The sequence below is a fragment of the Cyanistes caeruleus genome, chromosome 3 (genome assembly GCF_971803275.1).
Source record: "Cyanistes caeruleus chromosome 3, bCyaCae1.hap1.1, whole genome shotgun sequence".
Taxonomy (NCBI): Eukaryota; Metazoa; Chordata; class Aves; order Passeriformes; family Paridae; genus Cyanistes; species Cyanistes caeruleus.
The window spans coordinates 82,646,437-82,671,896 of NC_141703.1; the positions used below are offsets into that span (position 1 = coordinate 82,646,437).

Genomic DNA, 25,460 nt, shown 5'->3' on the forward strand with positions numbered 1-25,460 from the left:
ATCTAGTCCTACTTACCATGGTGCCTAGAACTGTAGCTTACTCTTCTAGACAAAGCCACTACAGAAGAATTTCTGAATAATCATTGTAAGAAAGATGTCTTAAATTCTTCAGCTCTTGGCCTTTTATTTTTTTTTCACCTGGCAAGTTTATGCAGTTATCCATAACTCTTGTAAATACTATCATGCTGTGCGAAGCACTTTTGAAGTGTAAATTATTTTCTTTCCCTGAATGTGACTTCCTGATTCTTAGCTCTAAGTCCCACACAGCTTCATAATGTGCTCAGTTGTACAAAAGCCCTAATGGAAACAAAATTTAAAAACTATAATTACATTATTTTTTGCAGGCTTAATGCATGCTTTGATTCACTGCAAGCTCAATATATGTTATTAGGTAAGTCCTGACTTTTCCCCAAATTGCTTGGCTATGTTGCAAGAACAATTGAAATACCTTAGAAGACCTATTCCTAAATCATTCAGTCAGCAAAATTAGAGTGTCCAACACTGAATCAAGGACAAGCAGAATAAGCTGATATAATATTTGTAATACACAACAGGAATACAAAATTACATATTATCTCATGTATGTTTTATATACTGGACATGCCAATCAGCCAGTTGCCTGAAACTGAGTCCTTGTGTCAGCTACTCCTTAAAACTGCTTTCTGCTTTGAATGTCATTTTAAAAAATGTAGAACAAACAAATCTAACAATAAAAATGGGGCAGATTATCCGTTCATCAGTTCCTCCTTGCTCTTTCTGTTGCTGCTTCACATTCTGCTGATTTTATTGGTTCTCTTTATATAAGTGGAAAAAATTCAAACAGATGGGTCAAAATGCTCATTTCCACATTGATTTGTTTTGCTTCTGAAGTTTAGCCACAAACTGATAGTTGGCAAACATACCAGACACAGCTGGAATGGTCTCCAAAGAACCCAAATAAATAGTGCAGATAAGACAGAAGAAATTAAGAAGCAGAAGTTTTTAACTGTATTTGTCTGAATCTCCTGTCCACTAAAATTATTTTACACATGCACTCATCCAGAAAATTACCAAAAACTACTTTCTGTTCCCAATTCCCAAGGCTATATATGGAACTTGCTCTGTTTTGACCACTGACACAATATAATGCAATTTTAGATTATCAAGATTTGCTCAGAAATGTAACCTGTTCTCAGATTCTCTGCTTGTCTGCCCCATTCTAACTCTAGCCAACATGTCCGATATTGTCCAAGTCTCAGACCTTGCAAATGCTAGTAACAAAAGTAACCAAAAATTAATTTGGTTTGGGTAATTTATATCCTTGCATATTCAAGTTTTAAAAATTGCTGTCAATTCTGACAGCAACACCTCAATGTTTCTAAAATCCATTTCATCCTTGAATACACATGGCATCTGTTTGTGTCAATGAAATCACTCTGCACCTGCATGCTATCATTAGGCATTAATGATTTTGGTGCATTTAAAACAGTAGTTTGAATTTTTCAAATTTCTACCTTTAAATTATCTAATGAGAAGTATTTTGTCCAAAGAAACCATGACAAAGGGTTTTCAGTGGCATCTTTTACAGTCTGAAATAGGTAAACTGGAAACATACAATCATAGAACCCATTCCCCAGGAGTTTAATCTTGTTAGCTTTAACATTTTTGGAAGCACAAAACTAAAGACAGCAACCCAAATATAATGCTTCTTTAACCATTTATTGGTTTATTACACACCTAAGAGCTTCTGCATAAAATTTTTAACAGTAAGTGATTTTAGTTGATTTGATACTTTTCTCAAAGCCACTATATACACCAAATACAAACATCATCATGTCAGAAAATTACCTAAGGGAGGGATGCTGTGCAGTGATTAGAGCACAGGACTGGAAATAGCTCAGGTTCCATTCTTGGCTCTGCCACTGACTTGCCGTATGACTTCAGACAAGTCAGTTAATTGTTCAGATTTCCCCATCTGTAAAATGTGGAAAGCACTTCTTATCTACCTCACCTGTGTGAAGTGAGTGTTCATGTCTGTAAAGCTGAAGAGTTGGGTGTTTTTTGATGAAAGGTAACACAAAAAATGGAGATCCCAGAATTTTAACCTGAAGTTTTAGCAGACAATCCAAAATCTTCGGTTAATTAAGTCTTATAAGTATTTAGAAATGTGTCAATAGTAAGCAGATATATCAATGACTATTACTGAAGACTCATATCACAAGCAACACAACACTGAACAAACATAGACTTCCAGGTTCAACTTTCAGGTTAATAAAGAAATGCTAAATGATGATGTGACCTTTTAGAGGCAGATAGTTCCTCTTTTATCTCTCACCCGCAAAACAAACAGGACAAGCTGAAAGAGAAGGTATTTTGCAGAAAGCAATCAAGATGAGCCAAACCATTTTTTTCCATTTCTAAACTCTAAGCCTACTGTAGCACTGAAATTTGTATGCCTAACTCCATATACCCCTAACTACATCTTTCTCCAAAGAGGTTTTGCTCAGCAAAACTAAAGAACAAGTAAAACTCATTTATTTTAGAAGCTGCCACATATGTTAGTAGTGCCTTCCTCACTCAAAATTGTGTTATTTCCCTATGAACAAATGTGAGAAGGTATAAAAAACAAAGAACACAGCAAAAAGTAAAGTGGAATACATACACAGCTTATTATGAAGATACATTAGATAGCTGGAAAGATGTTAAGAAGAGCTACAGCTCATAAAAAGAAATAGGGAAGTAAAAATTCAGAACAGGGTTGTTCTGATGCCTATGAAACTTCCTGAAGCAGAAATTCCCAATTTTTCACATAATAAAAGAAAGCATTTTTTGCAAGCATCTAGTTTAGAAAAAAAAAATAAAAATCTGGAAATAGCCCACATAGTTCAGGAATTTACTTTATTATTAAGTGTCATTTATGTAGAAAAATTAAAAAAAAAAAAAACAACACAACCTCCCTCTCCCTCTGTTATAAAGCTTTTTAAACCTCCACCAGTATAACCAACAGTTATATTGGCAATATAATACCATATCTGAATTATTCTGGAACACTGCAAAGCAGCCAAGAACTGTGAGTAAACACTGAAATGCTCCAGCACTCAAACCAATCCTGAAGGAAAATTCGTGACTTTCTAGAACTCTCTTGCTTGACCCCTTGGTTTGAGGACTTGAGTGTACCAGTAAGATCATCTCAGCTCATTCAGTCCACCCTAGAAACTGGGTCGAATGAAAATTTGGGAGTTCTGGAGTAGATTTCAGAAGGAAAAATATAAATTTTGTCTCTTCACTTAAAAGGCCCAACCACAGCTTTCTGCTAATCTTCTGTTGTAGTTAAATTAAACATAGCAGAGAATTTGTAAAGAGAAGCCTTATTATTGTTTCAATAACTAACTCTGGCCTTTTTTTGTATGCACAGTTGTCACAAGTGCCTCCTTTCAGGCCTCATTCAAGTTTTGCATTATCATCACCAGCAAATTTTATTTAACATTAGATAAAATTTAGAATATGTATTAAAGCAATTTTGCATTCAGGTTCCTGTGTTTGCAGCACAGTCTACCTCATAGATATCTTCACTGATGAACTGACTTCTGAACAGCTAAGTTTCTGCAGTTAGCTATGTGAAATCTTGAAGACAGCAGTTATGAGGCTGACAGAGCTGGTCAACAATTAAAGTAACTTTGCTAATAAGAAGACATATCAAAATAATTTAGAATCACCACACAGAATTATTTTAATCTATACACAGATTTTACTTTTTCTGATCCCCTTATTTACTTGTAATGTCTTACTAAGATCTCATTAAGGAAGAAATAGCCCTCAGACAAGGGGCAACAGCTACAGGAACATGGCCATAGCAATTAGAACCTTAATCCGACTTGGAATTCTTACCTCCCCAGGTACTTCCTACTTGTGGAGCAGCAGATATAGGATGTACAGACGGATGAAAAGTTGGCTGCAAATCAAGCAGATCATTTGGCAGCTTTGAAGTGCTACAAAGACAAATTAATAAAACTGTTTGAGCTACATCACAGTTTTCAATATAGGCAAGTGCTAGCTACTGTCAACAGTAATGAAAGCTTTGTTACAAAATGATTATTACAATATGGATAGAATTGAGCCAAAATCAGAAGGGCTGGTGAGCTCCATATTTTCAGTTCTGTAAGAAAGTGTTAACTTAGCAAGGTAAGTTGTATGTTATGCCAAGGGACCTTTTCCAAAGCTGTCCTAGACCAAGACAGGCATTCTCACAGTCCAACACCAGGCTAGATGTTATGTTCAGAACTCTATGTTCATCAACTTTTAATGTCACCTCACGAAAACACTATAATACAACAAAAGTGACTGACAAAATGAACTCTCATGGGCTGCACCACCAAAATATTACTCTAAATCCCACAATTTATATCTTTCCATTATAATCACTGTTGAGAAACTACCTCACAACCATGAGCAATTAAAGAACTTTGAGGAAAGCAAAACGTAAGAGGTCTTTAAGCAAGTGTTTAAAGGTCACACATCAGGTATGTGAATAATAACATTCAAATGCACATTTTAGACCATTCAAAACCTTTTCTGAATTTAGAACATTTAAAACTGAGACCTTATAACATTACATGGAAATTAAGAGTGAGGGCTTATATACAACTGCTGCATTTATTTAAGGAGTCAAACAAGAACAGTAAAATTCATCCTCCTGCAGAGAGTTCATTTCACAATTTAAATAAGTCTTGGGGAAAAAAAAAAGTGTACTGGTGCTCTCCCAGAACTTTTCAGGACATGAAATGAACCGAAATCTGCACATATGGTTTCTACTATGCTCAGAAGCTGAATCACTATGACATCCAAACACCTCTCTAAATGAGACCAGCACAAGAGTTTAATGGCTAGTAGTGACATCCTAGACCTCTGTATATTTTCTTGCTCATCCAATCACTTGTGTAATTCACAGTTTTCAGTATTGCATGATTCATTTCAGCAGTGATTGCCATCACATTTTGCCACTACTGCTCCTATTAAAAAGCAGCATGATCTGGCACTGCCCTGTAATGTGAGCAGCTGAACTAAGATAATTTTCAAGGTAAAGCTTGCTCAAGATAATGACAGGGATTAACCAGACACATTGCATCTAATAGCAAGCCACTGAACTTCTGACCCAGCATATCCCCTTCATGACAGCTCCTGTTGTAAAATCTGTTATTTGCCCATAGCAGTCATTCTGCCAGCAAGTAAATTCGAACATGAAAATCTAGCTTTGGGGTTTTTTGTTTTTTTTTCTCTTGTCCTCACTATGCAGCATTTCTGTCTGTTTTAAGAAGCTTTATCAAATGTTTCTATGTTTCAGACCTCTTAAGAAGCAAGATCAGATATTTAAGTTCAAAGCATACACCCTTTTCAAGTTTTCTGGCCTCTAAAAAAGAATTAAAAAAAAAAAAATCTCTTTACAAGGAAGTCTTTCAGTTACTAACACTGACATTCTCTAGCTTCTTATACATGACTCAGCTATTTACCGCATATTTGGTGTCAAGTAATTTCCTACAATACCTTTCTAATGGGAAAATAAAGTTGTCAAAAGAGCAATAGATTCTTATGTGTGCTCTAACAGAGCAACTAAGCAATCCCTCCAGGTTTAGGATCACGCTCAAAGCAAAAACATGACTTCAGAGCACTGATTCCTTCTATACTGATAAAAGCACTGTATCTTCTGTTGACAGGTATTTTACAGAATCAAGATCATACACTTGCTCATACCAACAGATCCTGCTCGTCAAAGATCAGGATTAGCATACAGTGAATACTCTTGCACTTCCTTTGCAGGTCCTTGCAGAGATGTTCCAGATACAACACAAGACTGCAAAACCTGCCTCTCATTTCAAACCCTGTTTCAGGCTTTCCTTTTTCTGAAAAACTAGCCAGAATATATGCCACTCTACTTTTAAAGATCTGGAAATGCCTTTTCTTTATGACTTCTCAAACAGAATTTTTATTTGACTTTTCTCAAATTTACTTGTAATGTTCCTTGGGGACAAAGCATGTGTGTTTTACAGTTCCAACCGTCTGGCTTACCAACTAAGAACAGCTACAAAGGCTGTCAGCAGTCAGTTCATACCAGAAACTTCTGCAAACAGATGATGAGAACACAGTTTTATGTTATTTATTGCAATAGGCTATTTTCCCATCTGTTTCACTATAATTTCTTATCATATTGCTAATGTACTCTTCAATCCAACCCATCTTGTGCAAGATACACTCTGTAGCAGAAATTTAGAGGAAACTGTTGCTGCAGCAGATGTCCCAGTGGAGGATTCAGCATACCTGTTAGAGGAGCTAGGGGTAGAAAAAATATCAATGGCTGGTGTAGTCATTATGCTTCCTGCTGCAGTTGACACAGGAGAAGCTGCCGTGGTTAAAGAGGTATGAGGTTTCTTTGCAAGTTCTTTTAGACGTTGCTCCTGTTGGGAAAGTGAGCTGGTATAAGAAATCTGAACATCTGCGTCCAGAACATTTGATGTAAATAAAGCAGAACTAAAGAATTATTTATTCCACACACTAGTGTAAACCACTTGCAATTACAAGTCAGCGGTGCCACAAATGCTTTGGGGAAAACTATTTTAACAAACCCTGCACAAGCTGTACCATCTAAATATATACAATTCTACTTCCAACACTTCGCCAACAGTACCTGTTCAGTATTAATAACTCTGTTTTCCCTTTTGCTTCTTTAAGAATCCTAATAAGCTATCAAAAAGAACACAGAAAAAACATTTTCAATTAAAAATTCTGTATGCCTACCTTTAAAGCTTTTAAGCGAGCCTGTTCTTCCTCTAATGCAGCTTGTTTTTCCCTTTCATCCACTTTTGTGAGGGACAGGCCAGTGCTTGCAAGGGAAGAGACTGCATTGGAAAGGGTGGTAGCCCTAAAGTAATTGGACAGGAGAAAAGCTGGCAGTTAACAGATGACACGTGATAGGAGCTTCTAAAGAGCACTTTGCTTGTATCCACCCAGTCTCCTTCTGAGCTCTCTATAAAATTGGCGATATCTTACATTTCAAAAGTGAAAAGTTTAAATAAGATACCTCAAATGAAATGCAAAATTAAAAATGCCCAGAAATCATGCTGTCCACTCTACTGCTTTTTGGATTTTCCACCTTAAATGCTTCTCCTCCAAATGGCACCACAAAATTCACATTTTAAGCCTTTATTTTTCCTATTTGCTTAAAATGACATTATTTGTAGGCATACAGCAGTCTCCAATCATCTGGGCTGCACTTCAAATTGTTGTTAATTTAACAGGCTTAGTGAACAATCAATGCTTTTAATATATCCCAAAGGAAATTTCTAATTTATCATCATATTTAAGAGTATGCAATAAGATTTTAAACAAATACTGAACTTTTAACAGAGTAATCTTAAAAAAGAAAGTAAATATTCTAAAAAGTAGTGCCCTAATAGTCACTGCCATAAAGAACTTATAAAATATTACTGCTTTAGTTTTTGAACATACAAAAAAAAAATACTAATTAATTTTACAAGTCTTACCCCAAATATTATGATTTTTTAAATTTAAACAATGAAATTTGTCATGTATAGGCCTTCTCTATATTGCCTGTTGTGTTTTCGAAAGCACTCAAAATAATTTAATGCCTTATACCATATGCATTATGGCTTTAACTTCCAATTACTTTCAAAATTCATTCCTCATGTAAGGACTTCTGGACGCATTTCCTTGCTTTTGACAAAACGTGGATTAAAGCAGAGATGTAAAAAAGACATGTATTTATTCATGCTGTATAAGTTACAGAAGTCTAATTATTAATATAAAACAAACATTTGCAGGCAGTACATGAAAGAAACTTAGTTTCTCTTCAGAAGTTCTGGATCAAATGCTAAAAGCGTAAGTACAGATGCTAGAGGAGGCCCTTACACATCCTTAGATTCTAGTTCTGTTGACCTGGAAGAAGCTGTTTTAAGATATGACAACTTGCTAATCCATCTTTGCTCATACAATGCCTTTAAGGAAGCCTCCTCAAATTTTAATTTACAATGAAATTGAAAAGAAATGGATTTGGACAATTTGACAATTGTCCAAAAGGACAAGGATATAAGCACCTGCTTGCAGCTGTGGAATCTTTGATTTTCTTCCCCTCTAGAGAAGCTAAATGTTGTTCCAAAGCATCAAGAAGGCTACTCGGTGCCTGCAAAGAGAGACATTGGGGAAAGTTTGAAGAAACCAATAGTTAAAATATTTTCACAGAATTCAATTGTAGGGCAACAGGCACAACAGCTCAGAATACTTCTACCCCCTCTTGGCCTTCTGTACATATTTAATGAATTTAAGTATACGGTGATGTATTCTCCTTATTACATTATTCTATCACAAGGATTTATCAGCAAGAAATGTTAAAATTAACAGCTAGGAAACAGCAAGCAGACAATCAGAAGCAGTCAATATTTTAAGAGACACTAAGAAGGAAATTCTACCTAAAGTAATTTCTCTGCGCATGATCTGCAAGTCTTCACATTAATTTCAACAGGCATATAGCCAAAAGCAAGGCTGCTAAAAGCCACAGCTTCATAGTATCATGCGAAAGTTTCATTATGTGACCTCACAGATATAAACTGTGACTTCAAGCATGATGGAAATAAGGTTATCTTAAAATTCAATTAGAGAATGACAGAAATTACATAAGTATTTTACAACAGGTTCACTGAATATAAAAGCCAGACTCTGACAGAGCTTAACCAAAAACTTAGACATAACCTAGTCACAATGTATACAAGAATGCATAAGTGAGTACCATAATGTCAGGTTTTTCTGATCATGCAACCCCAAAAAACACAGACATGCACTGGGAGACACTTAATAGGTTTATCTACCTGTGAGAGATCTGGTATGTCTCCTCTGTCAATTCCAACTTGCTGTAATAAAACACATAAGCTTTAGAACCCATTTGCTTCTGTTGAAGGCAGAGATGCTCAAAAAGTAAACAACATTAATGTGAAGTAATGCAAAAAGCACAAACCTGTTCAGTATTTTTTAAATCTCCAGTCTGTAATGGCTGGTTGTATAAATTCTTTTTAAATGTATACACATTGAAGTAGGTGTGTTAAACATATTTTAACAGATAGCACCTTAGAAATAAGAGGGTAAGAACTCAGTGTTTTATAACCTGGAGAAATTTGCCTATCTCACAATTTACGTGGCAAACACTCACACCTCCTGATACACTGGACATATTTGATGAAACAAAGCACCTTTGCAGTTTTGTAAAGAAACATTTTGCTAAAATGCAGATGAAACTTAGGAGTTTGCAGTAGAACATATACAGTTACAATAGAAAGAGCAATACTCTCAACTTCAATTGATGGATGGTCTTATCAGCTGAAGACAGTATTTCTGACAGAGACACTGCCAGGACAGACAGCAAGCCAAGCTTGAAGGCTTATTTTTTGTTAAGAGAGAGATATGAATACCAAGGCAATAAAAACGTGAAAAGAAGCACACCTCAACTGAGGAAGTCCAGAATATTAATAAAACAATTTAGCAGTGCTCTATAAACAAGAAGGCAACAGACTAAACACACTTTTTAAAAAAAACCCACAACTAAACATTTTTCAAGGTAATTGTTTTTCCCTCTATGAGCACACCTACAGCAAGAAATCTTGAAGAAATCCCATGTTCATCTGTTTATCTCAGTTGCTCATTTGTGAAGCTGTTATTTCATCTAAAACTTCTGGTAGAATTGTGGGTTTCAAACTAGAATACAGCTAGAATCATAGAAAGCAGATCACCATGAACTTCTTTTGTTTGTTTAAAGCAAGTCTATTCTTCAAAGAAAGCTCACAAGTATTACATAACCAAGGAAATTTTAAAATGCACATTAATACACTCCCCTCAAGTAAAGATAAACCAACAAGCACTCCACAGGTTTTTCAATACAGCCCTCAAATGAACTAATCAAGGCAGAGATGAACAAGATGACCCTTGAGAGAACAGCAAATAAGCAGGAAGGAAGAAGCATCTGTTTTATGATAAAATATGCACTTTAAAAGCTGTTCTAAATAAAGGGCAAAGTTGACTGACTTAGAGTTTACCTCTGCAACTTTAAGGAACTCTGAGATCCGTGTCATTCTAGTGAGGAACTTCTTATATATATCAAGGCCTTCTTTGCATTGGTTCTTTTTCATATCAAAATATTTTTCTAGAAACAGTAAGAATATTTGCATTAAATAAGAAAACAAGATTTGCAAAGGATATGCAAAGTAAAAGCATACTTTTAAGACAAACAGAAAATACCTGCATGTCTATTATTATGATATGATATTATGATATTAAAATATGATATTACGATAACTGCAGAAGTCACTATGCCTAACTTAAAAGTGACAAAAGCTCTGTCAAATGGGAGCTGTTGGTTCCATGCATGAGATTACACCTTAGCTTGCAGGTACTAGATACCACAAAAGCATAACCACCTCGAAGAGGACAATCAAGTTTAAGAATAGGTCACTCAAATACATGTAAATTCATCTTCTTGGGAAGAAGAAAAAAAATGTAGTTTTACAATCTGGCAGTCAAGTATCTACTCTATTCCAGTGACCACATATCAGGCAAGATTTTGATCTTCTCTGACAAATTGATGTCTCTCACTATGGTCTGGTGCAGTGAAGTACAACTAACTGATTAGAAAATACCAGTGCTGAAAGCAAGAGGGTCCCACCCCTCTTTAGAAAAGCAATTTCAAGGCCTGTTTCTCTTTTTTTTTAATTATGCTTCACTCAAAGCATAAGTGAAAGCAACTGTATGTTACCTCTTAGCAAGGGAAAGGAAGCCAACAGGGGCTTCAGACTGGAAGTTGGACTGACTTCAGATTGTCCCTTACTGACTTATTTTGGATTTTACTTTTCATTTTGCAAGCACTGAGTAATGACAGCAATCAGGTAGCTTCATCCAATCACAGCATATAACAAAATCAAGCAAGTCAACAGATTACTTTCAACTTAATTCTTTTCTAAATTTAGGCTCTCCACCTTCAGTATGTGCAAGTGAAAGGGCCTTAACCCTGAATTTGTAATTCTCTTTAAAATACAAGATACGCTCTAGGAACATAAGGCAACCAATCATGGAACCAAAGCAACATTGAAGTTTCAATACTCATGCAATCATTGATGTTGTGACTGCAGATTTGGAACTGAGTAACCAATTCCTTTACTATGAAACACAAACTATTTCTTAAGAAAATCCCCAAGCAACATCAATATTATAATTCAGGTTTGCCATGCAGTTCAAAAAGAAAAAATAAAAAAAATACAAACCCAAAACCAATACACAAAAACAACAAATACAAAACCAATGCACACAAAAATCCCCAACAAAGCAGTGCAAGAAAAAAAATTAGGTGGATCCAAAATCTTGGATGGGTTTTGCTTTCAGATTTTACCTATCCCTAGGTACAAAGCAATGTCAAATGCAACTGCAGAGACAAACACTGGAAATAACAGTAAAATTTTGATGTTTTACAGTAGGACTGTTTCAGTTGCTCAAGAGAGCAGCTCTTGTGAATCATTCACTAAGTTTCCCCCCCCAGTGCTAAGCATTGCAGAAAGTTGTATTTACCCAAGAGGTTAATAATCCCTTCATTATATGCCGCGAACAGTCTAATGGCATCTTTGAAGAGGAGCATGAAGGCAGCATTAATTACACCATTTGTAAGTTCATTGCTATTAACCTAGGAAAATCAGAGAAAAAGTTAACTGAACTGGATTCACCTCTTACTGGAAAACTTCTAGTTAAGCTCCAGCACGCTATCTCAAGAAGGCTTTCCAATCATCTCACAGGCTACTAGCAGAAAGTAGCATCATAACAAACCAAGAGTTTCTCTCATCACAGAATTAAATCAAATCATTTTGGCAGACATTTTTGTTAACTAATGCTAATGTTAACTAACATAACTAAAAGAGAGAGGGCAGAAGTAATCAGCTTTTCAACAAACAAGCAATTCCTACATAAGCTACATAATAAAAACAGTAATTTAGCACAAAGCATTCTATCCAGTGAGCGTTGTATCTACTTTTTCTGATTTCTTGGGGGTATACCAATGAATAAAATGATCTGTTCTCTTTAAGCTGTGCAGATAACATGGAACCAAGTGCAAGACCTTTAATCTGACCTATTCTATATGTTTGTACAACAAGTTGATGGTATGTTTGAAATGTACATGCTGCTAAACTTACATTAAAGTCAAGAAGTGCATCCATTTGATTTTGTATAATTGGTACAGTTTTTAAGAGTTTTTCTGTGCTCATTGTTCTCATCACTCCATCTGCCCTGTTGGGAAAAAAGTATGAAGAAAATCCTTCACATGAATTTTGAATGCAATTATTAATAGGAAACAACAGAAAATATATCAGGTCATCAGAGAAACCATTTAACTCTTTGCCATATAAAGCCATCCTTGTGGGGTTTAGGAATGGTGTCTAGCCAATACAACTAATAACTACAGCACAGAAGGACAACAAATGATTTGGTCAAAATATGAATCCAAGATGAATTTTTACTCAGAGAAAATGAAACTGATAGTGTTTAGAAATATAGGAGAGATACAATGCATCAGGTAACCAAAGGAAAAAAAACCTCTTATTTTTGAAGCAATATTTTATGTATTCTTTTTCCAATCACCCAATTATTATTCTGTGTCAGTTTGGATTCTTTTCAGCTTAAAGAGGTAAGAAAGAATAAAAAAAATGCAGTAGTATGTTTTTCAAGCTTTTTCAGAAAGGTTCTAGAGACTACATGTCTTTTAATGGCTGACTACCATTATTTGGTTGTTTATTAATTGTTCAGATTGAATAGACTAAGACTGGCTGCACATTTGAAAAATATCCAAAAACAGCAACAACTGAGAAAGAGACTAAATCCCCTCAGTGACATGAAACAACTGCTCTCTAAAAGACAAATCAGACAGCCTTGTAGTTCATCAGCATGCACAGAGCAAACCAAATGCTTCCTGCAAGCGCAAATCTCATAGTACATCTTCACAGAAAAGTTTGTGGCTATTCTCCAGGTTGGAAAGCAGTGGGGACCATGCTGCTTCCAGCTCTCTACTTGTGCTGTATATTTACTCCTAACAGTAAGTGCAAGAAATTTATACAATGCAGAGCATGGGTGGGAGGGCCCTGAGAAAAATCAAGGAGTTGAAAAGGTAGATTGCTGCCATCAGAACACTTATTCCTACTGGCTCAAAGAAGGACCTCCAAGCACATGGTGCAGGCTAAATAATTCACCTTGTTAGACCTAAAACACCTGATATAACAATTGTGTCTCTCTCTAGAGCAGCTACAGCCACCTTACCACACACAAATCTTAGGTGTGGAAAATGCTGTTTTGCGTTGCTGGCAATCCAAGCAACTCTAAACACAGAAAGAGCAAAAGGAGCCGAAGCATCCTCCTTTTACTTTACTGTCACACTTCAAACCAAAATGGATTCTACAGTCTTAGCAAGGAGACAGAAGGGATTTGGACAGAGTTCTGAGGCCCACTCCAAATGCCTTTACAACATTAGTGCAAAATATCGTTAGACAGCCCATTACTACAATTAATTCATTCAACAGTATTAAATTCAGATTTCTGTAGATTAAGCATTAAGTTTTTAGTTTCAATATAAATTCACCTATGTATGGATGATCTAGGACACCCAAATGTAAAACTTGTATTATGTTTTTAAACCTTAAAGAGCACAATATATAAAAAGATATTGGACAAAGATGGAAAAACTCAACTGTTATTGGTACCTTCTTGCTAGCCTTCCCAAAGAAGAGCTCCAGATTAATGTCATCATTCACTATAACATGTAGTTTACCAGACTACTGGTGCTCTGCACCATGTTACTTTACATGCAAATGGGTACCTCGTCTCAAAAGAACTCGTTTCTCTTAAATGAAGACACTTTCCAGGGAAAATTTGAATTCTTGCAGACCAACTGATGATAGCATCTGCTGTAACATGCTATTAAAAGCAGAAATTTACACTACCTTCACAAAGGTAGTAAACTTCACACAGATATTTTGTGACAAGAACACAAACACCAGTAAGGACTGACAGGTGTTTCACGTGTCATTTCAACCTTCCAGAACTACAAGCACAAATAAATTGCACAGTCTTCTGTATTACACAAAAGGCAAAGTATATAATCTATTATGAAAGACTTTCAAACTCCTACTTTTTATATATATACTTCTATGCATACCATCTTCCATTCCTTTATATTAAACTGTTAATGTTTAAAGATAAAAAATTGCAATAACTGAAGTAAAATACTTTTTGCAATATACATCAATATACATCAGTTGAGCCTTTGTGTGTCATGGGAGATATTCCAAAGAGAAAAGGAGTCATTATTGTCTGTATTAAGCATGAGCTAACGTCACTATTTTTCATTTGAATTACAGGACATGTGACAAAACCTCAAGATCAGTAGAACAAAATACAGTCCTTACCCTCTTTTTACTTTTGTGAAGTCAAAAGCCACTTGTCTATAGGAAACTGCCTTTTCATTCAAATATCTGCTATACCGCCTGATAAATGTTGACATATCATAACCTAAAAAAACAAGTTTCAGAGGTTTATTACCTACTTAATCAAAGAACAAGTATGTTATTCAAAATAAAGTGCAAAATATTAACATGACAGCTCCAACAACTGCAAATTTGTGCAAAAATATAAACTGAAAATAGCTGCGTACATCATTGTATTCACCATGTAAATCAAACAGACAATACCACAAATATCTAGACAACCTCAACTGCGTACAAGTTCACACTTCACTTCCTAAGGAAATTACTTCCACAATCACAACAAAGTAATTTTATGCAAGTTCTCTTATACTACAATAGAAATTACTATCAAGAAATTAAATGATGCATTCACAAAGGTTTTCACATCAGCTCCGTAACAGTGTCTCATTTGCAACTGAATAGAAAAAAAAGCCTTTGATGGAAACTCTACAACATGACAGAAATTTTTCTCTGTTAAGACAGCAGTGATAGGAAATATTTTGATAACTGTCAATCTAGGGGTATAGACTAAGAAAAAGATCTATTCATAGTCTATGCTGAGACCATAGAAGTTAAAACTCAATTTGGTAGAGCCTTGGTTATGAGAGGGTTTCTGTTCTCAGGCAACCACTTTAGCTACCTGTTCTAGTATACTTGTGGCAAAGATCAGAAGTATATAAGAAACAGTAGACAAAGTAAGGAAGTTTAAGAGAAAAAGCAATGACAGCTACATATATGGTCAGATCTGCACTGAACTGCAGCATAACAGTTTTGAAGACTATTTCAGTTGAAAAACCCAAACCACAGAAACACTTATTTGCCCACAATTAGTCTCAAAGATATATAGAATTTTTTTGATTAATTTCCAAAAAAAGTAATTTTAATTCTTTTTAGATACAGGTCTCACTGATATGCTGTATGTACATATGATGTGTTTTTTAAAAATGAGGTTAATAAACAAAATTGTCCCATTTTGAGAGGTCTATCTCTATAGAAATAAGAGGAATACTGAGATCTGTATTGCTACAGAAGTCAGAAGTCTTTAAGTAAGCCTGTTAGAAAAGATGCAACATGTTCTTCCAGCAGACAGCTCCTACCACACCATTACAGCATTTTATTTAAGAAATGCAGCCTAGGGTAAAATGGACAAAAAAGTTACATCCTAAATGACAGGGTTCTTTAGAGTAACCAAGTTGTCTTTGCTGCTCCTCAGCACATTACTAACTTTTAATGAAAAAAAGACACCTTACCTTGCAATCCACTTTTGTCTAGGAAATTGCTCAAATTGAACAATGTGTTTCTGGACGCCAGATACTGGATAAAACGCTAGATGAAATAAAAAAAAATAAATACTTTTACTGTGTTACCAAGGAGAAGGAATTGAGGTAGCAGTACTAGAAACTTTTTATCCAGGTTACAAAATTCAGCTTTTATGCCTTAAGACTAACTTCAAATCTGGAAACTATTACAAAAACAGCAAAACTATTGAAGTAAGCCAGTTAGGTTTTTATGCATAAATATGTGAACAAATACAAGCAGCATTTTGTACAAAGGCCTCATTTAGTTGGAGTTTATTTTAAGCCAGAATATGGAACTCTGAAGTTCTAAAAAAATCCCTTCAAATACTTTCTCATTTTACATGCTCGTAGTCATTTCACTGACTTCAATTTATAAGAACTAATTTAGTTTTACCAATTAGCCAAGCCATCTTTGCTCAGCATACAATTGCAATGGCACTTAGCTTAAATATGAGAATAAGGTGATATAAGTGTTAGTTTGCTCATAAATCAAATACCAAACAAACCATATGAAGTATTAACACTGTATCACAATACTTCTAAATATACATAATTACAAATTATGTTTCAAAAGGTGAATGATGCTATTTTCATCTTGTAAAGACACATTTCAGATCATTGACACAATTTAATAGGGAAAAAAAAAATGTACAGAGCTGCTACAAAAATAAGCTAATCATTCAGTTGCAAGAAACATTTTGACAAAAGACAAAACCAGTGTTGATTACAGTGTACATGTACTACTTCATTACTTTTGCATACATAGGTTACATAGAAAAAAGACTGGAGGAGAGTAAAGGCACTCAATATCTAGCCATAAATGAATGAAGCCAAAGTTGGGGTGCTATCCCTGGAGGTATTTAGAAGACACACAGGGGTGGCATTTGGGGATATAAGTTAGTGGTGGGCTTTAGCAGTGCTGGGTTAGCAGTTGGACTTGACCTTAAAGGTCCTTTACAATCTAAATGTGGTATAATCAGTTTGCACTCTCACTGTTCCAGTATTATTTTCAACAGTGAAAACTTTCATTTTGAGCAATCTTACCCTCACTGCTTCTGTAATATATTTGCCAAGCAAAACTTGTTTAGAAATTCTACTGTTAATGGAAAGTATTTCAGACAGTGGTCCCATGAAATACCTTTAATTATGATGAACTATTTTGGCATCAGTTTAAAATTCATATGACTCAAAGTGCAAAGTGTAAAAACTGTGCTTTGAAAAGTGTCAATTATCTCAATGAAAAAGTTTAAAGTTTCTAGTCAACAACAGAAGTTTGCCCTCTTGTGGCTCAGTTATCTGCACAGAATAGATTTTCACCCAGACCAGCAATAACCTGCAAATGAAACCAGTATATGTTTAAAAACTCAACCTCCCCCTCCAACCCAGACAAGTCAGTCAGAAGTAGTTCCTCTGAATGCAACCTGAAATGAAAAATTTTGCTAAAAGCTATCTCAATTCCAAAGTTCATAGCTTAGCTTATTCTGACTGTCTGCAGTAAAAAGGAATGCTTACAAACATTTTCTAAGAAAGCCTTAAATATATTTTTTTGGTTTTTTTAAAGAAAAACATTCAAGCTGCTGCTATGCTTGGCTTGGTATTTTAAACAATAAGGCCCCACAGGAATTCAAATTGTGAGACAAAACAAGTTTATTCTGTTTTGTGTAACTTAGGGTTATGTCTGTTAAACTGTTCAGGTTTTAACACTTTGGTGTTAGTTCACCCTGTCCTAGGGTGACCCTCAAAGCCAATTCATAGGCACACATTTCATTATAAAAGATTAGGGGTGATGGTAGAAACTAACTTAAAATCAAGTTATCTAGGGAAAAAGACCACAAGGTTAGCTACAGTATGAAGGTAAAAATGCTTCCATTTTCAGCTTTTAGAATCCCATATGAGTTAGTTTTTCTTGGGTTTTTTTCCTTCATCATAAGAATATGAACATAGGGAAAAAAGTATCCTCAGCATTTGGGACACTTTTTACTCCAGAATTGTACATTTTGAAGTAGAAACAATGGATACAAACAGAAAATGAGACCTGTGTTCATGCAGAGTTGGACCCAAAAAGGCAAACCCAAAGATTGTCTTACAAAAAGAATTAGTGGAAACATTTAGCTGGACAGGAATGAGGGGCTGCAACTGTTCTCAGACATGTCATTTTTGTATTACCTCATTTCCATACACCATTAGATGATGGGTTGTGATAAGCGATTTGAAGACCACTACCCAGCTACTGTTGGTAGTTCTTTCAAATAAACTATCTGCCAGCTGCGGGATGTTCACATTCATCTCATTCGTGCACTGGATTAAATCTGCAAGACAAAAATTTCTGTTGTTATTAACAGTTCTGTGAAGGAAGATCAAAAATGCTCCCCAGAAATTCAGTACATTCATTTTACGTAGCAATATTTTTGATGAAAACTGAGGGGCTTTCCAGTAAAATATTGAAAAGCACCATGGCCATAATCTATCAGAACTTCACAATACAAAATTCACTCTGCTCACTGCCAAGATTCAACTGCTTTTGCAGTTGCCTTAGAAGGCCCTGGAACAGAAATCCCTACACTACCTCTAACAACTCTCAGCTTTCAAACACCTAAAGCATTAAACAGCAAAGTAACTATTACATGGTACCATTTAATTACATTTTACTGGAAGATTATGACTAGAATTAACTGTAATCTCAGATTTCTGGCCTCTTAATGGATCAGTAAACCCTTCAGACACTGGTTCAAAGTGAGTAATAAAAGATTCAAATACTGCTTAGTCTTGATACAATGCAATCAACACCTTCAAAAGAGCAGAGGAAATGTTGAGTGGAAAAAGGAGCCTCTAGCAACAAAGCCAGAATTATTTTACAAGACAGATTAATTTAGTTCAAACAAAATTGGATTGTTAACCAAAATGATGGTTAGGAGCACAAGACCTGAGGTTGGCTAGCTAAAACAAAGCTTTCCAATTTCTGCTCAGCCTGGACTACTGACTGTCCCACCTGTGTAAACATGGGGAGCAGCTATACTGCCAGTACAACCAATAGAATAATGGATCATCATCCAGTAATTTATTTGCAAAGGCTGATGAAGGGATGATTTAAGATTACAACACTATGTTGACAAATACAACAGAAACAACTATATGATCATAGAGCTTGCTATTAATATGAAACTTAATGCAATACAGTAGGGATGAAATTTTTTTACTATTACCACTCGAAAAATAAATCAGTAATTTTCACTCAACTGACAGCCCTGCCAAAGGCCTCAGCTCAATAAAAATCTAGAGTTCAGAATGCCTGTCTAAGGACTATCAAGTTATACCGGAAACACCCATTTAATCTGAAAGCAAACATTTCACCTTTGAAGACAGTTTTATATCTTGCTATGAACAATCATTCACCTTGAAGGACTTTTGAAAGACAGGACCTTCCTTCAGCCAGAGCAGCAGGTAAGCATGACTACCATACTCAGAACTAGTATGGTCAGAACAGAAAAAGCTGCTATTTACATGTTTAAGTATTAAAGGAAGTGAGCAGGAAATTATTTCCACATTCATAAATGTAATGAGATGGAGAGATAAACATTCTTTTATCTACAACTAAAATTGTGATGACTACAGGCATTCATGACCTCATTTTTAAGTCACGGTTATCTATTATTGGATGATGATTTGGGGTTGTTAAGACAATACCAGGATATTACTCAGCAAGAGACAAGCTCTGAGCTGGATCATTAAAACCAAGCCCTGCAGCTTCTTCACCTTCAGGTCTTCCCTCCTAAATAATAACACAAGCAGTTTTGTGCAAGGCTCTCTGGCAGGAACATACATTAAATACAAAGGTACACACATCACTGCCTGTCAAGTCATATATTTTGGCACAAGAGGTGCAAGTGCATATTAGAAAGTGAGAACTTCTATCCTTAAATGCAACGTTTGCCAACACATCAACAGTAACAAAAAATATAAGAGGTGGCACTTCAATATCCACTATCTAAAAACATTAAAAAATCCCCACCCCAAATAAATATCCAGTGTAGATGATATTTTGTGTTGGGATAAATGTTCTCTGAAATGCCACTGAACTTTGAAATCATTTTATGTTGCAGTGAATAAAAGAAAACAGGCTCTACAACCCTCAGAAAATCATCCCTAACAAGACTGATGAGTGTTTATGCGAAAAGCATAGAAATGAATGGGGGGTGTGCACAGAGGGAGAGAGTGCAAGCACATTATGAGGAACCAGTAACCAACTGGGAGAGAACATAGGCAAGAAGAGAGGTACAGAGGCAACCCCAGCCTTCAGTGGAGGTAAATTTGCAAACACAAACAAGGATGTCACTGCAATACTACAGTTACTACAAATCAATTTTAGTAAAACATGAAATTTCTTTCTCTCCAAAATGCTGATGGAACAGATGCACAACAATCTGGTATGTTTTAATACCTCAAAGTACCTACACCATATACATCTCAGAAAAGTTACATCTCTCTGAAATTTCTTTTGAAAGTGCTAAATAGGTAAAATACTTGCACAGTTACACCCAAATTAGAACAGCAATTTTTGTGCTAACTATACTATAAGCACCACAGTACAGACAGAAGAGGATATCCTTCATCCCACACTTCTGCACTACATCCCACACTGCATATACAGTGTTCTTACTTATTTATCCTAGGCCCAAAAACACCCTTCATTAAAGGAGAGGAACAAATATATAGTTATTTTCACATCCTACGCTTAACACAACTTGTCTCACACCCACCTATGAAAATACTAGCTATGTGTTTGGAAACCCAAGGGCCCCAAAGCAACATATCTCTAGACTGCTACTTACTGGAAATGCTACGAGCAATACCACAGGCAGGTGTATAACCAAAGGGTACAGCACTAAGGCAATAGATTTCATCTTAGAGCAAAAATAGAAACAAGCAAAATAATCAAGAAAAAGGATGATCTTTGGTGAAAGAGTGATGCCTGTTTCACTGATCCGTCTTGTCATGGGAGTCAAGGAGGAAGACTGAATAGTTACCCCATCAATACTACAGAAAGGAAAGTCACTTTATGTATTGACCTCCTGCATTAAGGCCCAGAATACCTCACAGCAGAAAAAGAAACTCTCCTGGGAAATATAAACCACATAAAATCAGAGAATTCTGCAATTCTAAAATCTGTTAAAACTTCACAGCATGAGACACACAGCATACAGGTGTTAACAAATGTCATTCATTGCTTCAAAGAAGGCAGTGATTAGCAACAAGAATCTTAAGCTTGCAGCTGGCTGGGACATGTATATGAGGGAAGGTTAGACAGCAATGAATGCACAGTCATATCCATGGATGTGGCAGGGGACAGCCAAGGGAAAGGCTACCAGGTTGCCCAGGGCATCAAGCACGTGATGCACAAGAAGTGGTGGAAGGAGGTGGGTTTATTCCACCAGCAAAACAGAAGGCTGGAGGCAGAGAGGGGGAATATAAATAATATCTTTAATAATGTAATCTTGGAGGTTCACAGATAAAGGATGAGAAGCAAAAGGGAAATTGTCAGGCACCTGAGCCCATAAACAGACAGATCTGTTAAAGTTCCGCATGGTTTCAAAGCTGGGGGTCATTACAAAACCTGAGGTCCCTTTCTGGGGGAACTGACAGTGGTCAAATAAGAGATTTTTAGGCTTCAGGCACTAGCTTGAGCCTGTGGGAAAGTCAAGTACACAACTTTCTCACTCTGGCCTGGGAAATCATGAAGAGGAATCCAAACAGTCCTCAGAGAAGGAAAACAACCTTTGCAGGTGCTGTTTGTCTCCTTGTTTACTTGCAAGAAACAGTCAAGGATTGTTACTCCTAACTGTCCAATGATGGTGATGTGTTGGTTTGATGACCAGTCAGAGTTACCTTTTCAGACCTTCTCAGAACTGTCTATAAAAGATCTGAAAGAATAAAAAGTGCTCTCTTTCGCAACTAAAGCTAGAGATGCTGTGTCATCACTTTTGCCATCCCTAATACAGTGTGACACATTCCAATCTAAAGCAATTTACATGTCTATGCAGCATCTATGGAAAGAGAGAATATAGGCAGGCAAAAACAGAGAAGTGACTTACAAAGTAAGTTGAAGTCAGACAGACTGGTCCAACAGGTATCCCTAAAGATGAAAAACCTTAGACTTATGTGATTGACAAAACATGTTTTGAGTACACCATTTACCTACCTACACTAAATTGTGTATCAAATTTCAGCAGAGGTTTCAGAGCCAAAACTAGATTTTCCAAGAAAACACTTATAGTTTGTTTTTAAATAGTGTTTAGATTTTATTTTTGTTATAACAGTTAAAGCTTTCACCACCAAGCACTTTCACGTAACTCAGTTCTGTCTGGGTCTTTTTCCAAGAAAGCAAGGGATTTGCAAGGAATCATAACAAAAGTCTGGCCAACAGACATTTCAGCAACACTTGAAGACTTGCAACTGCACCTGTACCAAAGCAAGCATAGTGCCTAACCTGGTTCAAGTTAACTACTGCAAAACATACAGCACAATACTGTACAACACTCTACAATACTGAACAACTGTAACATAACATAACACTGTAACATACTGGCAACTCCCAACCAAGGCTTCTACAGCCTTTCAACCATTCATCCTTCCTTACAGGAAAGAATCAAGTGATTCATTGCCTTATGCAATTCATAGTTACCAGGTGAAAGAAGCATAAAAGTGCAAAGTAGAGTAAAAGCAGAGCAAGACTGAAGATTCATACACAAGAAAGAAGCAGCAATCACCTACACAAAGCAGTTACTACAAGGCTAAGATGATAAATTATGCTGTCTATTCCACACATGTAGATGTGGATTAGCCAACCCATGGGAAGAGATCATGAGTGGGACCCATGGCAAACATGAGGCTGTCAGGCTGGATAATAAAGCATCAAAGGCATCTGTCCCAAAGTACCCCAGAGAATGCATGTGCTTTCAGCATGTGCCTGTGACCTAACTCCTTGTGCAGCACCTTGTTCTGCACCAGGCAGACTGCCAAGACAAAGCTATGAAAAACTGGTTTCCTTCCCCACAAAAAAAGAACTACAAGGTATCATTAATGAGTCTTTATGATTTCTTTTCCCAGAATCTTACTCATATGAATTCCCAGTAAGATTCTAAAGAACCACATTGAGAATAGCTTTCCTTAACAGTTTTAGTTTCAGATAGAGTTTCAGACTGTGTCATTTGTGGTAACTTGGCAAGTAGACTGAACATAAGCCAGATTTACATACTTCATGTACATGCAGTAGCTGATTATTTCCAACAGTTTACCTGTATCTCTCATTTTGTAGAATACTTCTATTCATAAGTATGAATCTGAAACTATTTACAAGACTAAGATCTTCCAGGTCAGAAAGTGTGTCCCACACCCCAGTTACTCCAAAACAGGTCAAGCAGCTGTGACAGATGTCCATCTTCTTAACTATTGCTTTGTCATCTTTTATACCACAGACACTACCTAGAATAATTCATTGGTTATATCCTACAAGTTATTGATAGTTGTGCCATTTAGGAAAAAAATACATAATGGCAGAGAAGACAGTATACTTCTGGTAAGGAACTGCACTATTGATCATACCACTACTGCCACTTGGCAGATAGAGCCAAGAGCTAAACAAATTACATTCTTCAGTTTAAAAAAAAAGAAAAGAAAAAAAATTAAATACATATTGGTAGATCCAAAGCACAGGCCAATACTCATCAGATCAAGTTTACTCAACTAGTAAATTTAAGATTGAAGTCAACACAGCAAACTTGTTTCTTTTTCTAAGTAAAAAAGGAAATAGAAAACATTTCTTGCATGAATTATACAGGACAGTGTCTGTCCATAAGATAGTTTTACTGAACAGTATACATCTCCTTATGACCAATTCCCCTTTCACCTAAGGCCATACAAAATGATTTTTAGGTTTGAGCAAAAAATCTAGTAATTATTGATATAGGGCTATTTTGCTTTCCTCTAAGGGACCAATTTCTCAACAACACAAAATATTCAAAGCTTTGTCATTTTTCATATTTATCATATCATTATTTTACATTTATCATACTTTTGGAAATGAGTGGGAAAAATGTTGGCATGTCAATCCAAAAGTTGAAACAAAAATAAAATACTTATGGAAAAGACACAGTTACCTACATTGCCAATACTCAAGTTAAATTCCTTTCTCTGGCTGCCTAGATTTCAATTCATATCATGATTTTCAAATTATACCAGTTTCCTCTATATCAGGCTCTCATTTTCTTCTTGTTCTACACAAATATTTGATCACCAGAACAGAGCTGCTCCCTCATTTGGTCAGCAATCTGAATCAAAACACAAATGTCTGAATCTAAAAATCTATTAAACAGCTAAAACATTTCCAAAGGATAGATGAGAAAGCAGCAATGTGACCATTTCCCAGGCAATGACACACTGCGTAGCGGCACTTAACACTGACAACTTTGGGAATTTGGTGAAAAATTTCAAAGATCAGAAATCAGCAAGTTCACACCAAATTGGTAAATGATATGAAAAATTATTGGGTTTAGGCCATTGAGAAATCAGCCAGTAGACAAGAAATTCCTTCAATTTTTTGTTAGGAATACAGTTACAGCAAGCTTTTACTATTTCTAAACAAATTTTATAGGTTTAAGATCAACATTCCCCTGTTTACCCCTAAAGAGCTCTTGATCTATATACCCATGTAGATTTTAAACAGTCCTGTTACAGATTCTGGGAAAGGACACACACCTGCCACATCTTTCCTTCCCAGAAGGACGTCAAGAAAGTTTCACAAGAGGGGGAAAACACAGGTTACTGAGAATGAGACAGGGGAAAAAAATTAAAGAAATAAACATGTTCCAGTTACAGTAATGTAACATCTGTCCACAGACCTTAAATGAAGGAGAAACTGAATTTAGCAGCAACAAAGTTTTTCATGGTCTGTTTTGTTGTTGTTATTTACTGAAGTAGAAGTATTTTTTTAGCCAGAGTGGTTTGCATAAAATGTAACATAAAATATTAGAAATATATAGCCTCTGTATATTAGATATATTTTCTGTTGTATTTTTTTCTTCAAATTTCTGTAACAGACCATCTTCCTTCTTTGAATAATTGGCAAGTCAAGGGAGTCCCTTATTTTCAAAAGTTCAATATAAAGTATCGAGTTTTTCAGCTGGCCACAGATGACGACATATTTTGGATTTTGGAGGTTATTTTCTCTATTCACCTTCACACAATGATCGTGAAGAGTGTGCTCTCATTTTATCCAATTATAAAATTAACAAAATTGAAATTACTTCACAAATACATACCAGTTTTATTCTAGCAAAGCTCTTTGAAAACATTTATACATGTCTATGTATGCACATGTCTATATACGTATAGACAGTGTTCTCTAATATTTAAATGCTTGGAGGACTTAATTGAGCCATGAAAGGACACTTATAAAAACTTCCAAGAAATCAGAAATACCAAAAGAACAACAAAAGAAAAAGGGTTTCTGTAAAATCTATAATTAAAATCTACAGATTAACAGTTCTGATAACTGCAAACCTTCACACATTCATATCTGTTTCTAGACATTCCAACTGACATTTTAAAAGCAGATAACTTTACTGTAAGCATATGTAAC

General features: G+C 35.7%; 1 protein-coding gene across 14 annotated transcripts in view; it reads right to left on the bottom strand.

The window, feature by feature from the left end:
* PICALM (phosphatidylinositol binding clathrin assembly protein) overlaps positions 1-25,460 on the bottom strand; it is a 66,899-nt gene that overhangs the window by 22,251 nt on the left and 19,188 nt on the right. For all 14 annotated transcript variants that reach the window (XM_023921749.2, XM_023921739.2, XM_023921716.2 and 11 more), the window contains exons 2-12: positions 17,993-18,135; positions 15,779-15,854; positions 14,472-14,574; positions 12,210-12,303; positions 11,593-11,704; positions 10,071-10,177; positions 8,853-8,894; positions 8,085-8,170; positions 6,769-6,892; positions 6,292-6,428; positions 3,868-3,968 (exon numbers count right to left, since the gene is read on the bottom strand). In XM_023921749.2, coding sequence (XP_023777517.2) covers positions 3,868-3,968; positions 6,292-6,428; positions 6,769-6,892; positions 8,085-8,170; positions 8,853-8,894; positions 10,071-10,177; positions 11,593-11,704; positions 12,210-12,303; positions 14,472-14,574; positions 15,779-15,854; positions 17,993-18,135 — 1,125 coding nt within the window. The remainder of the gene's footprint in view (positions 1-3,867; positions 3,969-6,291; positions 6,429-6,768; positions 6,893-8,084; positions 8,171-8,852; positions 8,895-10,070; positions 10,178-11,592; positions 11,705-12,209; positions 12,304-14,471; positions 14,575-15,778; positions 15,855-17,992; positions 18,136-25,460) is intronic.